Source organism: Zalophus californianus, chromosome 1 (genome assembly GCF_009762305.2).
Source record: "Zalophus californianus isolate mZalCal1 chromosome 1, mZalCal1.pri.v2, whole genome shotgun sequence".
NCBI lineage: Eukaryota > Metazoa > Chordata > Mammalia > Carnivora > Otariidae > Zalophus > Zalophus californianus.
The window spans coordinates 157794800-157811608 of record NC_045595.1 but is presented as its reverse complement, the minus strand read 5'-3'; the positions used below and the strand labels follow the sequence as shown (position 1 = coordinate 157811608).

Sequence of the window (16809 nt, the reverse complement as noted above, 5' to 3'; positions counted from 1 at the left end):
TCCTTCCCTCTACCAACAGTCACGGGGAAGGGGGGGACCCATTCCTGACTACAGATCCCTCCCCAGCCTGTCTGGTCCTGGATGGGAAGACCTCAGCCTTTCTTACCCCTGCTCTGGTTTCCTGGCAGAACCCCCTGAGGTCACCATGGAGCTGTCCCAGCTGATCATCCCGTGGGGCCAGAGTGCCAAGCTCACCTGTGAGGTGCGTGGGAAGCCCCCGCCCTCTGTGCTATGGCTGAGGAATGCCGTGCCCCTCGCCTCTAGCCCACGCCTCCGACTGTCTCGTGGGGCCCTGCGGGTGGTCAGCGTAGGGCCTGAGGACGAAGGCGTCTACCAGTGCATGGCTGAGAACGAAGTTGGGAGCGCCCATGCCGTGGTCCAGCTGAGGACCGCCAGGCCAGGTGAGTGCAGCCCAAAAGGCTGGAGATCTCAGCCGCACATTCACAGAGCTCTTTCCTCAACTGAAATCCAACTGAGAACCCCAATATATAAAATAGATAAAAGTGGCTTTTAGTTGTGAGTTTAAGCTTACATTAACTTATTTAAAAGTCAAAAGTGTACATTTTCGCTAGTGGAAATGATTCGTTTTACTGTTGTATTTTTTAAAGGTTTTTTTTTTTTTTATTCATTTGAAAGAAAGGGAGAGCGAGTGCACATGAGCAGGGGGCGGGGCAGAGGGGGAGGAAGAGGGAAAGAATCCCAAGGAGACTCCTCATTGAGCGCAGAGCCCAACTCGGGGCTCAATCCACAACCCCAAGATCATGACCTGAGCCAAAACCAAGAGTCGGACTTTCAACCGACTGAGCCACCCATGCGCCCCTTTACTGTTGTATTTTTAAAAATGCTTTTTATTTTGTGGTATCTGTGGGTTCCTAGGGTTCCATGACATCCAGTTTAACAACTACTCCCCTAGAGTTAAGAAAAGCAAATCTGTCCTTTTCAGCTTGATTCATTTCAGCTGATACCTGTACTGACTGAGCAGTTACTTATGTGCTCGGCACTGGACTAGATGATGGGGGGGGGGGCAGTGCAAAGAAACATAACAAAGATTCCACTTCCTCATGGAGGAGACTAAATGCACCAAGGGAATAATTTGATAACCTGAATCCACATGATCAGATGCCAACCTTCTATGGCTCAGCAGGCTGGGGAGAGGAACTAGCATTGGCAGATTCTGCAGATGCCTCCTGAGGGAGGTGCTGCCTCTCCTGGCCTCTCAGATTCTCTGATGGGGTTACAGTCGGCTTCCCATCTCACATGCCAGGCTGCTGCAGTGGAGTAGGAAAAGGCTGCATGGTGTTAAGACCCTACAGTGAAGGGACATGTCCCCCACCCCAACATAGGCATAAGGAGGAAGGTGCAGTGTTCCTCAGGAGTAAACCGAACCATCACTTGAGGTGAGGCTAGTGCATGGGCTCAGGAAAACAAGCAGTTTGCGGAGATGCCTGCCTGCCGCCCAGGGCCATGGCAAGAAGCCTGGGCACAGGGCATCAGGCTGCCCATCTCTCCTGGCCGGGCAGTGACGCAGCTCTCTCTCTTCCCACAGAGCCTGGCTATGTGTGCGGTGGGCTGATGGTCACCTCAGGCTCTGAGCTGAGGGCTCTTCCTGTCCCCACAGGTTTTCTCACTCCTCTCTGTCTTCTCCCTGGGGCCAACAATTCAGCCAATGACCAGGGGAACTAACTAACTAACTCTTCCTTCCCTTCTCTTTCCTTCTTGGTCCTCCAGCTACAACCCTGAGGCCATGGCAGGACGCTAAGCTGGACACTGCCACCCCTTCCATGCTGCCCTCCAGACCTGGAAGCCCTGACCAGATGCTAAGGGGGAGCCCAGGGCTCCCAAAGCCCCTGACATCAGTGCAGCCAGCTTCCCCACAGTGCCCTGGAGAGAAGGGGCAGGTGGCTCCTGCCGAGGCGCCCATCATCCTCAGCTCACCCCGGACCTCCAAGACGGACTCATATGAGCTGGTGTGGCGGCCTCGGCACGACGGTGGTGGCCAGGCGCCAATCCTCTACTACGTGGTGAAACACCGCAAGGTATGGTGACTGGCATTGTGCGGACCTCTCAGACCTGGGCAGGGATTTCTGCCTACTAGCCATCTCCCCTTGAGTTCTTGCAGCCTGGACCAGCAATCCCTACTGCTGCCCTTGACTTCCTGTCTCCTCCGGTGTACTTTCCTGCCACCTCCCAGGAAGTTGGTTGTGAGTTGAGGCATGTGGGACCCTAAGACGCCCAGGAAAAAGTCATGTGTGCTCCTTCAGGTTCTCTGGGAGCTGTTTTCCCAGAAGCAACCACCACCAACTTCTCCTCCTGGGGGAAAGTGAATAGTCTCCCTGTTCACCATCACCTGCCCTCCCCCTTCCCTCTGTCATTTGTCGTTGATGTTTTTTATTTTGTTTTTTAACGGAAGCAAGCTCCACTGGGCACATACCTGCAGGAACTCCACATGGCAAGCTAGCTGTAGGGCCAGGAAGACAAATATTTGTGAACAAGTGTTTTCTCTGAGGACTGTAAAATACCCCCTCAGTTTTCAGGATCCCTCATGGCTCGGCTTTGACAAGCGGGCGTTGGAGGTGAAAGCGCATCAAGTTGCTCAAACCTCAGCTGTTTCTCCTTGACAGAAGGAGGCCTGTCCAGGTGGAGGTTTCGGGAGCTAGCAGGGAGGGGACCTCTGGCCCTGGCAGGGTGTGGGGACAGCAGCCAGGCCATCCTCTTGGACACGGTGTCCTGTGAGGCAGGACAGGGCCGTGAGCTCACCTGCTGTTACCCCACAGGGAGAAGGGCATAAGGTTCCCTTTAAGGAATGTCCTGGAGGAGCATTTCTGTTCATCCCAGATGTGTGCTGCTTTTTCTAAGACCATTAGATAATAGAAAATTACTGTTCTTAAATGGATTTTTTTTTAATGTTCTTTGATAATGTATTATAGGTGCTATATTTTATATACTAAAAGTATTTATCAACTCTTCTCCCCCTCCAAAACCAAAAAACGAACCCAGCCCTTTGCAGTGCGGCATGTCAGCTGTGCAGTAGCCCTTTCCCCTGCTCTGGACCCTGCCAGCCCCTCTCGCTCTGTTTCCCTCTGTGACCTTGGCCCAGGACAAGTCCGCAGACGCACTGGCTCGTCGGAAAGACCCCTGAGGCAAAACTGCCTCCTAGGTGGGGGTTGGGGTGCAATTTCTCACTAACACGGCCTGCTGGCCTCTTCAGAGCCAGCCAGCAAATGGGGGTGAATGTATTTGTAACAAAAAGCTGCATTGTTCTGCCCAGGTTATGGGGCAGGGCTGGTCCTAATCCTGTTTCTGTATGTAACTAGACACCTGCGTCTCGAGTTGTAGACAGAGATCAGGGCAGGCCAGATGCTTACAGTCCACGGGAGACAAGAACCAGCAATGAGAACAAGAATCATATTTTTCAGGCCAATAGGTGGCCATGAAACTGCTTCACCAAGAGGCAGGCTGGCAAAGGCCATGTGTGGTGATCCGGAAATGCCAGGCCAGGGCCGTATTCACCCTGTGGGTGTGTGACAGTGACTAATGACCAGGCTATTTCTTAGTTCTGTTTTGGAGCCCAGTGGCAGCGTGAGGCCAGCGCCGGGAGGGCCAAGGGAGAAAAGGGGTACAGGGAAAATGAGAGGACCGTGCCCCCGCTGGGTCTGGCTTCGGTTAGGCTCTGGCCTCTGGGGCACTTGGGGCTGCTAGGTGGACACAGCCAAGACAGTAATTATGTCTTGCAAGCAGGACCTTTCTCGAAGGACTAGCAGGTCTTAAGGATCGTCACACAAGGAAGGATTTTGAAGGGAAAAATCAGTGTTTGGGTTGTGTTTCCAGCCCCTTCTCTTGCAGGAGACTGGGAAGCACTCAGCTCATTTTCACTTTTTCCCATTGTGAAGCCAGTTTCACTTCCTGCCGCATCTGCAGACCCTGGGCTACTGTGTCTGGGTTTCCAGTACTACTGAGGATTCTCAGTTTGTAACAACTTCTTCCCTTGGAACAAATCCTGGAAGTCTGACATAAATGAGCCCAGACCATCCCTGTCCCTTGAATAGAAGGTTTTGTTCTCCTTCGGAATATTCTGCTTAGGGATAAGGGCTTTTCCTACCAGCTGTTTGATTCTTGAGCAAACCACAGCTCAAGTCCCTGCAGACTCTGTGAGATGTGCCCTGTTGGCAGTTAAACCTCTTGTCCTGAAAGGTAGGGTAGGTGAGATGAAGCAGCCTCTCGACATCACCTGTCGGGGAGGGAGCCTGGATTTTTTTATTTAAAGAGCTAGCAATTTGGGGCCATTAAAGGTTAATCCATAACAGTTACAATTCATCCGCAGTTTTTAAGCACAAAGTGAGGCGTGAGGGCAGGAGTGGAAAGAGAGGGATCAAAACGGTGGCCCCCGCCCAGTGGAGGATGTGGGGTGAGTCTGCAGAAGGGGCCGGGCCCTCACCGGGAACCCACTGTGTCCCAGGCTAGTGCCTGACACTTTATATACATCATCTCACTGAATCTTCAGAAGAGACTGAGAGCTTTCATTTGACTAGTGTGAGAAATGAAAACCTTAGGGATCAGAGAGGTTAGGGAACTGGCTCAGGGTTACACAGCTGGATTTAGAGACACAATCAGGATTGAAACCCAAGATTTTCTGGCTCCCAGACTCTTTCTTTCTAGGACGAGTTGCATATGATTACGAATGTGCCCTCTGGAGTCAAGTCATGATTTTTGCGCTCACTAGCAAGGTAGCTGTAGGCAAATTACTCCTCTCTCCAAGCCTTAGCATTTGTGAAGCAGGAAAAAAACTACCACCTGTCTCTTGGTCTGTTGTCGTGAAAGCTCTTCACAGGGCCTGTAAAGTGCTTGCTTCCATGCTGAGCACACAGTAAGCACTCAGCAGCCGAGATTCTTTCTACTGGTGCTGCTGCTTTTATCCTCCTAATCATCCTCTCAGAACATAAACTTAAGGGACTGTGTTTATTTGGTTTAAATAGAGCAAGGAGAAAAAAGTTAAATGTGGAGGTTTTCGGAAATACAGATAGGAGGTGTTTGGGGAAATTCTCAGCTCTAAGAGGGCTGTCGACCCTCCCCACTGAATTTTCTTTGACGGGATGGTTAAATGAGGGACCAGGGAGCCTACTTCACTGTCCCAGAGAGGATAGAAGTTCCAGAGCCTGCAGGACCAGTCTGCGCTCAGCAGCACCACCCCTCCCCAAACCCGGCCCACGGTCCTTCCCTTCCTCCTGCCCTGCTGGACTCCATTCTGCTTTTTCCGCAAACCACGGCCACCAGTAGCTCTGGGCTGAGATGCCAGTTCTGATACCAGCTACCTTCTCCAGCAGGTCACAAACTCCTCTGACAATTGGACCGTCTCCAGCATTGCAGCCAGCCAGCACTGCCTGACCCTCACCAGACTCGACCCTGGGAGCTTGTATGAAGTGGAGATGGCAGCTTACAACTGTGGAGGCGAAGGCCAGACAGCCATGGTCACCTTCCGAACTGGTAAGGGTCACACATTGCCCCCAGCTCGGGGTTTTGTGGGCCTGAGCAAATCCTGCCAGGCCCAGGAGGGGAAGCCCTGCTCACCTTGTGCCAGCTGTTCACCTTGAACTTTATCTTCCTTTCAGCTGTTGCCTCCCTGTAGTTTATGAGCCCAGGCTGAGGTCCTGTGTCTCATCAGGAGAGCTGCCAGCTGGCCTCTGTGGCCACTGCCCCTGTTGCACACCTGTGTGTGTACACACATGCACACACACGCACACCCGCACGCTGGGGCCAGGCACAGTACCATAATGGTCAGGCAGAGCTAGGAATCCGACCACACTGCCAATGTCCTGTATGATTTGAATCACCCTGTTAGACGCCCCCAGCAGAGTCTCAGGCTGAAAGAACTCTCTGGAAAGGGAGACCTAATACAGGCTCCCTCATCTGCTGGTTTCGATCCATTTCCCTCCAGGACGGCGACCCAAACCTGACGTCATGGCCAGCAAGGAGCAGCAGATCCAGAGAGACGACCCTGGAGCCAGCCCCCAGAGCAGCAGTCAGCCAGACCACGGCCGCCTCTCTCGTAAGCCCCCAGCAGCTCAGAGGGGCGGGAGCGAGCAGGAGTCAGGACTGGAACCAGGCCCACCACCTCAGAAGGCTCACTGCTGCAGGTGGAATGGGATCTTGCTCCGTGGGTCTGGGAAGCCTTACGATATTTTCTTGGCATCTCCCCAGCCAACCCCAATAAGAAAATGTAGATTGGAGTTTTTCAAGTAAAATGTTAGTCTGACATGAGGGGTAAGGGTTGCTAACCCTGTGGGTCCAGACAGCACAGAGGAGAGATGCACAGACTCTGGGCCCTCCACAGTCTGACGTTGCAGAAGCATGGCTCTAGGGGCCCTAGCTCAAGGGCTTCTTCTGGGAGAAGGTGACCCAGGTTAGCTCTGGAAGATCTGATACGGCCACCAGACGGGGAGGGTTGGGGGGGTCGGGTAACGGGCCCCAGTCAGGAACAGGCCAAGTCCAGTTGCAATACAACCACCTTATCGTGTCCCTCCTGCTTCCCTCTTCCCTCACGTATGGTTTCCTCCAGCCCCTGAAGCTCCAGACAGGCCCACTATCTCCATGGCCTCTGAGACGTCAGTGTATGTGACCTGGATTCCCCGTGGGAATGGTGGCTTCCCAATCCAGTCCTTCCGTGTGGAGTACAAGAAGCTAAAGAAAGTGGGGGACTGGATTCTGGCCACCAGCGCCATCCCTCCTTCCCGGCTCTCGGTGGAGATCACTGGCCTAGAGAAAGGTAGGGGTCTGACCACTGTCCCACCTGGTCCTCCAGCTGTCCCCGACCCCTCGGAAGACAGTCAGAAATTTGGAGGCTCTTCTTTCTGCTGGTCTGGCCCCGCCCCAGTCTTGCATACATGGATGCTCTTGGTGGTGTCCCCTCCATCCTACAAACCCTTCCTTATCCTCCCTCTCTCCGTAAGAGGTCCGTAAGCTGTCCCCTCTGTGGCTCCTTTCTGAAGAAGATGGGAGTCCTTGTGTCCTTTGGGGACTGGCGTTTGGGGAAGGGCTACCCAAAAGGTCCCTCCAGGTTCTGGGTGTGCTGGGTGGGGGTTGGTCAGAAGTGTTTTCCAGCTCCTGGGTTCAAGTGAGTGTCCCTTACCAGGCACCTCCTACAAGTTCCGTGTCAGGGCTCTGAACATGCTGGGGGAGAGTGAGCCCAGCGCCCCCTCCCGGCCGTATGTGGTGTCGAGCTATAGTGGCCGTGCGTACGAGAGGCCTGTGGCAGGCCCTTACATCACCTTCACCGATGCTGTCAACGAGACCACCATCATGCTCAAGTGGATGGTAAGTGGCCTCGCACAGAGTGCAACGGGGAGATGGGGCCTAGCTTCATGATGACAGGGGCTGGCTGCTGCAGCAGGAGCAGGAAAGAATCACTTTTCTGCCCTTCTTCTAAGATCCTTCCCCTTAAGTGGCCACCCCCCGCCCAAGCCCCCCATACCTGGGAATTGAGCCAGAGAGCCTCATCCTTATGGTACCCAGGCAGGTTTAGAGGGGACTTTTGTCTTTGGAGAAATGGCCATTTCTGGTCTCCAAGAGCTGGGGGACCTTTAGGCTAAATAACAAGTGATCTTACAGCCTTCCCCCAGAAAGCCTTGGAGATATCAGCAGAAGTATTTTCTTGGCTCCCTCAGTGAATTTTTAAACTCCAGGCTGGGGTAAAATTTCTATCCACCAGTGCTTCTATTCACATGATTTCTCTGCTCCATGGTCAACTTGTTTTTCTTCTCCATTCCCTATAGTATATTCCAGCAAGTAACAACAACACCCCAATCCATGGCTTTTATATCTATTATCGACCCACAGACAGTGACAATGATAGTGACTACAAGAAGGATATGGTGGAAGGTAAGCGGCACCTCAGGTGATATGGTTTTCTCTGTTGGCAAGGGGGGCCTAGGTGTTGGTGAAAGTATAAAACCTGGGCTGGTGGGCCACAGAGCATCCGTGCGCATATCATGGACCCGTGCCACACCTAGGGTCATCAAGATCATAAACCCACATGCTTCCTTTCCTCCAGTGCTCCTCCGCCCCAGGGTGCCCTGCTGCATTCATGGCACCAGCCCAGACACACACAACCCTGTCCGAGTCCGACTGTGACTGGTTCCAGACAGACCAGATGCATATCACTACGTGTGACTTTCTTGCTGTGTTTTCCAGGGGATCGATATTGGCACTCCATCAGCCACCTGCAGCCAGAGACCTCCTACGACATTAAGATGCAGTGCTTCAATGAGGGCGGGGAGAGTGAGTTCAGCAACGTGATGATCTGCGAAACCAAAGGTGAATCTCTTCAGGCTCTCTGCCCTCCTCTTGCTATTTCTAGCCAGCTAGGACCAAGTCACTGTTCCATGTGGCAGGCTGATAACTCTTCCCCATGAAGACACCTTATTTTCTAAGTACTCCTAAATCTTGTCATTTTTAACCCTTCTGTTCATTTGCCTGGGCCTCAGGTATGAATAGGGTTGCCATCCTGATGGCTTCAAGGAAGTGGGGAATTAACTCATACATGATGAACTCATGGAATAGAACCCATCCTTAAGGTCAGAACTTTCTATAAACACTATAGTCCGATAACATTTGGTACTTACACTGGTTGGTTTACTGGATTTAACTACAATTCCATAGGGGTAGGAAAGAAACGGAGCAAGTTCACTTAGCCAGTTAGGGTGGAGCACACTTTGGGCCAAATTCATCTAACGACAAGCCTGGATTCTTTCTCTGCACTGAAGCATGTTAAACATGTCTACATAATAACTTGTTAATATTTGCACATTGGTCAAGTGGATAGATATCATCGTGTCCATTTTGCAAATATGGAAACATCTAACCCAGGTATATTGCAAAGAACAGAATCAGGAGAGGATCACAAAGGAATAGGAATGGAGACAGAAAAGAATCCATTTTCCCGACATTGGCAACACTGTCTCTCTAGCTTTGCACTACTTTCCTCCCCTATTCAGCAAAGGCAGAGTGCCTCCTGTGTGCACTCCCTGCCCGCTTCCCCCCTGTGCAGGGAAGGGAGGGGCTGGAAGTCTTGCAGCAAGTGGCACACAGAGCGCCCAGGGCAAAGAGCAAAGGCTTCACCCTGGCTTCACCCCGGGCTGGAGGGCTTGAAGCTTCAGGTGGGTCTAGCCTGGGGGACAGGGCCTGCCTGCAAGTAGCACCCGGTGGTTGGAGGGTGTGGCATCTAGAAGGAGGATGAGAGAGGGAATGTTCAGGGAAGGACCCGGGGGGGTCCGTGGGCATTGGATCATCGAGGACCCTGTGGCCATGGGGTCGAGAGGGCTTCCTGGTGTCTCTGCGGGAGCGGGCTGGGAGAGAGCGCGGTGCCTGTGAGGTACGGGCGAAGAGAAGGTACGAGTTGGAGTCTGTCCTGAGGACGTGGGGGTAGGACCAGGGCCTGCTAGCACGTCGGGGCCAGGGGAGAATGAGGGGAGTTCAGAGTGAACCGTGAGGTGTCTAGCACAAAGTGCACACGGATGATGTTGCCATTTATTGAAATGGGGAAGCCAGAAGAGCAGCAGAGCCCAGGAGAAAGGAAGGAGCAAGGGGAAACCACTTGGAGACTTCCTGGGGCTGATTCTTCCGAGACCCTGAGAGAGAAGCAGGTCTCCCGGCGGGGGAGGGCCCTGGGCACAGGGACTTGGCAGCCATCAGGACACAGGACAAAGTAGAGAGAGTGTGGCCTGAGAGGGTCGAGGAGGGCTGGCAGTTCTGAAGAGAAGACAGAAAAATGTAAGCAGCTGCCCTCAGAGAGGTAGCGGGAGATCCCCAGCTGTGCTGTCAGAGTCGAGAGGCAGATGGCTGTGCATGGGCGTTAACAGGTCAGACACAGCCTGCAACTAGCACGAGCCACAGGAGGAGATGCCATCTTGTTAGAGAAGGGGTGGTTCCCTGTTACTGAATGCCCTAGAGCATCTCCCCACCTCCATCTCCCTGCTCTGCGACCAGGCTCAGACCTAGGACTTTGCAACCCTTATCTGCCCAGGAATAGCAAATCCATGGGTAAATTCTGCCATTCCCAGTTCTTTTGCTGGTTTCATGCATTTTTTTTTTAAGGATTTTATTTATTTATTTGAGAGCGTGAGAGAGAGAGCAGGAATGGGGGGAGGGTCAGAGGAAGAAGCAGACTCCCTGCTGAACAGGGAGCCTGATGCGGAGCTCGATCCCAGGACCCTGGGATCATGACCTGAGCCGAAGGCAGACGCTTAACTGTTTGAGCCACCCAGGTGCCCCTCATGCGTTTCTTTGTTTTTGTTTTTTTAAAGATTTTCTTCCAAAAGTTCACTGGCTATTCTCTGAGAAAAGCCCTACACCTCTTCTGCCCAAAAGACCCAGTCTGATTCAGTGCTTGGCTCACAAATATCTCAGGTTGTGTTTTGAAATAGAAGGTTCAGTTCCCTTCAGCAATACCAAATCTCCCATTAGAGGCCAGTTTCATGCTGAGCTTGGATGCCACACTCATCTAATACAGAGTTTTGAGGCACTGCCTTGTGAGTTTGACCCCATTTCCCAGTCCCATGGAATCAGGTTTGTTGTTGGTGCTGTTTTTTTTTGTTTGTTGGGGGGGAAATATCAGATAATCGATGCTGAAGTGAGTTTTGTCCACAATTACAGCCCGGAAGTCTTCTGGTCAACCCGGTCGGCTCCCACCCCCAACTCTGGCCCCACCTCAGCTGCCACCCCCGGAAACCGCAGAGCGGCCTACAGGCACCGGGGCCATGGTGGCACGCTCCAGCGACCTGCCCTACCTGATTGTTGGGGTTGTCCTGGGCTCCATCGTCCTCATCATTGTCGCCTTCATCCCCTTCTGTTTGTGGAGGGCCTGGTCTAAGCAAAGTGAGTGAGTGACCCCCCTCGGCACCTCGGGGAAGGAGCCTAGGGAGGGGAGGAGGCACCCTGCTTCACATTCACTAGAGCGTCGGCTCCTGGGTCCCCACACAGGGCTCAGAGAGAGAAAAATATGCCACGCCCAGACCCTTTCCTCCCAGTTCATGGGCCTTGGCAGATGGAAAGCATGCAGTGGAAAGTGGTCTGTCTTCTCTGAGTCTCTGGAGCTCAGTACTTATCTGGCTCCAACTCCTTTCCATGTCTGAAGCTGCTGCTCTGACCACATGTTCGTGTTGCAGATGGACCCCACATCCTCCCTGCCGCTTCTCTGGGCCTGCGGATGCCTTGAGCTTCCCCTCTTGGCCTGTTACCCACTAATTGCTGCTTCAAATGGCAACACGTCTGGGCAACTTGCCTCATTTAAATGTTGCTTCTGTTGGCTCACCACTTCTTGCCCCTGTATCTAGTCACCCTTCTCCCCACTGCAGAAAAGTCTAAATGTTAGAAGTGGGTGACTGGAAGAATATTCGGAGAGAGAATATTCTCATCCCTGAGGCAGTGTCAGCTCCCTGCGTACCTCATTTTACCCTATGTAGTCAGAAGTTTTCTGAGATTTCTGTGGTACTGGAGGCTGCCCTGGGCCTCCTTGGCCTAAGCATACCTCTGTCCTTCTGTCGTTCCAGAACATACCACAGACCTGGGTTTTCCTCGAGGTGCCCTTCTGTCCTCCCCCTGCCAATATACTATGGTACCACTGGGAGGACTCCCAGGCCAGCAGACCAATGGGCAGCCCTATCTCAGTGGCACCAGTAGCCGGGCCTGTGCCCGTGGGAGCCATGTGAACAGGGGCTGCCCTGCAGCTGCCCTGGCCTACCCAGGCGTGAAAGCTCAGCAGCACTGCCCAGGGGTGCTTCAGCAGGTAACGTAGTCCTGGGAATGGGGGCACAGAGGTGCGGGCCAGCATAGGGGAGGTTGTTGGGCTGCCTCCTGGGGCTTTTTCCCTTCCAGCCTCTAATCCTGGGCTGCTGGGTCTGGCTCTCTTTAGTCAGGAAGGAATGGCTCATTCTGTTGAACACCAAACAGGAAAGCTACCTGGACTCTGATGTGACCTTTTTGTTACTCTTTCTTTTGAGCAGCAGGAGGACACCAGCGGCCTGCTAAAGCAGACCATTCTTGGCACTGGATATGACCCCCCCAGTCACCAGATTCCCAGGTAACCAGGCCTCTCCCATCCCTGCCTTTCACTCCAGAGCTTTCTTTCTCATTAGCTCCTCAAACCCAGTCTCAGTCACTGAGGGGGGCCGGGGAGGGGGGCACATCTGACAACCTGCTCCACCGGACTTGTCTCCTAAGGAGGTGTTGTGTTTGCAGTTATAATGCCCTTCCTGCTTTGCGGCATGGGTTGGCCTGTCAGAGTCCTTCCCTCGCTCGGCAGGCCAGAGCAGCCACATACAACTGGCTCTGTCCACAGGCCCCTCGACACCTGACTGCACATCCTTTCACGCACCCACGACTTACACAGAATAAAATGGAAATAGACTAGAATTAGCCACGGAAGTGGTGGTATGGCATCTCTTACTGTTCAAATGGTCAGCCCTGACCAGCTCTGATGCCCTCAGACAGGGCGGTGGACAGACAGGCCCACGCTGCCTCCACCTCACTTCTCCATTTGGTCTCGTGCCCGCAGGGGTCCCAAGTCTAGCCCAGACGAGGGCTCTTTCTTATATACACTGCCTGATGACTCAGCTCACCTGCTGCTCCAGCCCCACCAAGACTGCCGCCACCTCCAGGAGCAGCCCACTGCCACAGGCCAGTCAGGTGCGAGGAACGTACCCCAGAGCCCTGGGCTGGAAGCAACCTGGGACCCTCTTTTTCACCGAGGTTGGTGCCAGAGGCAGGGCGGGAAATTGCACAGGCTGGGGATGACATGAAGTAGGTGTCCATAACCCCACAGTGGCCTAGAGAGGGGGAGAGAACAGTCCTCAAAAGTGGTGTTAAGAGCCATCCAACAGCTTTTCTATGGGAGAGACAGGGAGCGAGCGAGCCTGTGGGGGCAAACCAGGTGGGGCCGGCTCTAAAAAGCTGAGAAAAGGATACATCCCCATTTCAGAGAAAGAAGCCCTTTTGGTCTCGGCATTTTAAGACCATTCACAAATTCCTACCGCCTCTCATCACACCAAGAGGCATTCTCTAATCACCCCAAATACCTTGCTTTGTTGGGTCTTGTCTCTTAATTAAGGAATGAGATGATATCAGCCATTAAGCAACCGAGTTCTCACCTCACCCTCCTAACTCTGTGCTTCCACAGAGCCTTTTCTCCGGGGCCTCAGTGCATACCGCCCGCCCCACAGTCCTCCTTCGTGCCAGGCTCTTGGAAACCAGTGGACGCTTGGTTGGGGCACATGCTGATTCAGACAACTGGCTAATGCTTCTTAGCTTCCATGGCATGAATGTCCATTCGCATGCAGATCCTAGACTCTGTCTCTGGGAGATAAAATTCTAAGACAGGCACCTCCTAGAGCCAGATCCCAGCATCATCAAAACGACTCCATCTGGGGTGGGATGATTATGCCCAGAGAAATCCTATCAGAGGGGTAGACTAGCAGCTTATATCTGGAAAGAACAGGGCTCTCTTCCACATTTCATGGGCTCAGCTGACTTCATCTGCCCCAGGGTATAGGCTTAGTGCTTGAGAGTCTCCGGTGTTCCCTCACTGAAATGTGTAGGTGGCACATGGGTAACAAGTGCCCCACCCCCCCGCCATGTCTCTAAGACCTGAGAACAGAAATGCCCTTGCCATAGTTATGTCTTTCTGCCTCTTTTAGGGCTAGTATAACCAACTCCCATCACAGAGACTGACCCAGTACCACTGAGCAACGGTCCCTGGTCAGTCTGGATTTTAATGTTTTCCATTTTTCTCTCCCCTCAGGGCCCCCGTGCTGCTTGGGCCTTGTACCAGTTGAAGAGGTGGACAGTCCTAACTCCTGCCAAGTGGGTGGAGGAGACTGGTGTTCCCAGCACCCCACAGGGGCCTACATAGGGCAGGAACTTGGGATGCGGCTCTCCCCCAGCTCACCAGTGCACGTAGCTTTTGAAACACCACCTCCTACAATTTAGGCAGAAACCAATATCCCAGAAAGACTATATATTGTTTTTAAAAAGAGAGAAAATTGGTATTTATTTTTCTATAATAGCCATATTTATATATTTATGCACTTGTAAATAAATGTATATGTGTTTTTATAATTCTGGAGAGACACAGAGAATCCTACCCATTGAGTTATGAGGGGGAAATCAAAGAAGCCCCCGTAACAGGATTCCACCTGGCAAGAGTAACACAGTCTGAGGAGGCAACCCTTCACTGAGCACCTCTGCCTCCACCCAGGAGGCCACACAAGGCCCCCAGAGAAGCTGCTGAGAGGATGAATCTTAGGCACACTGTCCATGACCAATGATGAGGGAAAAGCAATGGCCCCCGTATCACAGGCTGGAGACACTTGTGAAGACGACTGGACCGAGTACTACAGGAGACGTTTTCAGAAGATGCTCATGAAAATAGACTAAGATGTGTATAGTCCTATAAATATTAACAAACTTCCAGAATCAATAATCTGTGGCAACCTATCTCTGTAAAAACAAACACTGTAACTTCTAAATAAATGTTTAGTCTTCCTGTAACCTTCAACTTTGTCACATGAGTCAGCATCCTCTTTAGATGTTAGGATTCAGTTTGAGTATTTGAAGAAAATCTCCACTTGTGACATTTCAACTCTGTCAAGAGTCTGAGAGCTGGTAAAGGTAGCAGATGTCTAATTCTTTGTCTTTTTAAGTATTGTGTTAGTAACTGTTTAGCCCGAGAGGGAGACAGTGTGAAGTAGTTAAGCAGATTCGCAGTTCTCTTACTGAATGGACTCGACTCGAGGTAAAGCTTTGGTCACAGAGATATGTGTGGAAGACGAAGTATTTTCTCCAGATTGCCATTTAGTTAAGTGCTAGGCTGCACGTGCATGTGTGGTGCCTGATAAAGCTCACTTTTCTTTCCAAAGATAGACCAACATTGCCAGAGGAGTTGACTCACTAGTCGTCTAAAATCAACATTTACTTACTTCCATACAACCACAGGATCAACCTTTATACCTGCAACTGGCACTAGCTGGAGGCTGAAGCTTTGCACTGAAAGCCCTAACATTCAGCCGTTCTCAGGAGGGAAATTGTGTGCTAGATTTCAGCAAAGGTGAGTTACAGATGCAATGCAGCCTGAGACTCTGAATCTGGTTACGAGTCCTGGGGCCAGACTCACTCCACCCTAGTCACCCGTGGGAGAAACCAGACACTCGGACAAGTGCACCCTCTACTGGCCGGAAGAGATACCGGGCCTGCGCTTACCTTTGTTGCATGCTTTTTCTGTCCGACAGCTAAACTGGGAAAAGCGTTCTCATCGAGATGCAACATGATCTTTAGAAAAGTTGTGTTTAAAAAATACTTTAAGAAATAAAATGAAGGACTGTAAGGAACATGGAAATGATAGAAGAAATAAGATGTAACTTCAGCTACAACCCTGCACTGTGGGCCTAAAAGTCACTTCCAGGAGTGGGACAGGGCCAATACTCTCAATCCTTACTCAGCTAAGCCAGGGTCTCTCCGAGCTGGGCTGTAACTCACCTCCTAGCCCACTGGCTTTAAATTTTATTTTACTTATTTATTTTTTTGCTCCTTGATGATCCCATGTAGTTGTCGAAGTGAATCTTGGTGAACTTTATGGAAGTGATACGTAAAATTGCTTTCTGCACAGCCCCGGAACCATAACAATATTGAATGGTTTTTGCTCTCAAAAAAAAAAATTCTAGGAGAGAAAAAGCACTTCTAAGGCACATTAAATGAGATAAATATGTGTATTTACCTTAGCCAATAGCAGGAAAAGAGGAAAGGCATCAGGCCTCTAAATTTTAGCCTAGAAAATAAAATGGCTTGGATATTCGATTTCATTGTATTTTCTATTTCTTTAGATTCAGATTATTATAGTGCCTTTTAAAAGTCTGATTCAGCCGGCAAAGGCTATATAATTTACCAATGGAAGAGCAGGACCTAGTGGGCAGGCGCTGGTGGGGTGCAGAGCCCAGCTCAGGCCCACAGCCCCACCCAGGCATGGCAGTCCTCCGTGACAGGACAGCCGGCTTTGGCAACAGTGACTAACTGTGACACAGGGCTTCACTTGACAGCTGCTTTTTCTTCCAGCATTGGGTTTTGAGGGTACTGTGGACAAGGGTTCAAAATAGCCAAGTTACGTTAGCAGTTGACCCAGAGGTAACTCCGTGTGGACAGATTTTGGTCTCACTCTGAGAGGTCAGGCAGCTTTCTCCGAGACACAGCCAGAGGAGAGAACAGTCTGATCAGGGGAGCAGGAGTGAATGGAAAGTTATCCCCCACCAAAGCTGAACCCTGGTGGTCTCCTTCTGTCCAAAGCTGAACTTCCCAAAGACTCTGATACTATACTTAAGTACAGATTTAAGGCTAAGTCTGGAATCACGTAGAAATGAAACTAAAGCTAGCTATAGGTCTTGTTCAAAATAAATTCAAAATAAACAACTGATTATTAACTATATTGTCAAACCTACAGGATGAAGGCCTGACTATTGTGGACATAAGTGGTGATTTTAGTCTAGTTCGATTTGGCAGAGGGGACAATAATCCTGATTGGTTTTACAGAGTTGAAAAACTCAGGGAGTCTTTGCCACAGCTCTTCCATAGACTCTAAAGTCATTCTTGCTGCAATTAGAATCACAGAATTTCAGAATGGGAAAGAGACTTAGAGCTTATCCAAATCCTTCATTTGTCAGATAATAAAATGAGGCCCAGGAAGATTACGTAACTTCCCCTGGCTCTCACTACCACCTAGGGAATGGGGTCTCCCCGGAGACCAACCTCTTTATCCAGGCAGTTGCTCATTGTGGT

At 51.4% G+C, this 16809-nt stretch overlaps 1 protein-coding gene across 9 annotated transcripts in view; it reads left to right on the top strand.

Annotated features, from left to right (window-relative positions):
• BOC (BOC cell adhesion associated, oncogene regulated) overlaps positions 1-14542 on the top strand; it is a 70898-nt gene extending 56356 nt beyond the window's left edge. For 6 of the 9 annotated variants that reach the window (XM_027586431.2, XM_027586432.2, XM_027586434.1 and 3 more), the window contains 13 exons: positions 129-401; positions 1729-2036; positions 5319-5481; positions 5933-6043; positions 6554-6760; positions 7127-7308; positions 7767-7872; positions 8185-8307; positions 10645-10866; positions 11541-11776; positions 11994-12070; positions 12545-12738; positions 13787-14542. In XM_027586431.2, coding sequence (XP_027442232.1) covers positions 129-401; positions 1729-2036; positions 5319-5481; positions 5933-6043; positions 6554-6760; positions 7127-7308; positions 7767-7872; positions 8185-8307; positions 10645-10866; positions 11541-11776; positions 11994-12070; positions 12545-12738; positions 13787-13974 — 2390 coding nt within the window. In that variant the 3' untranslated portion in view covers positions 13975-14542. Of the gene's footprint in view, positions 1-128; positions 402-1728; positions 2037-5318; positions 5482-5932; positions 6044-6553; positions 6761-7126; positions 7309-7766; positions 7873-8184; positions 8308-10644; positions 10867-11540; positions 11777-11993; positions 12071-12544; positions 12739-13786 lie in introns of those variants that run through there. The other 3 variants (XM_027586428.1, XM_027586429.1, XM_027586435.1) reach the window with 3 other exon arrangements.
• Positions 14543-16809: the final 2267 nt, after the last annotated feature.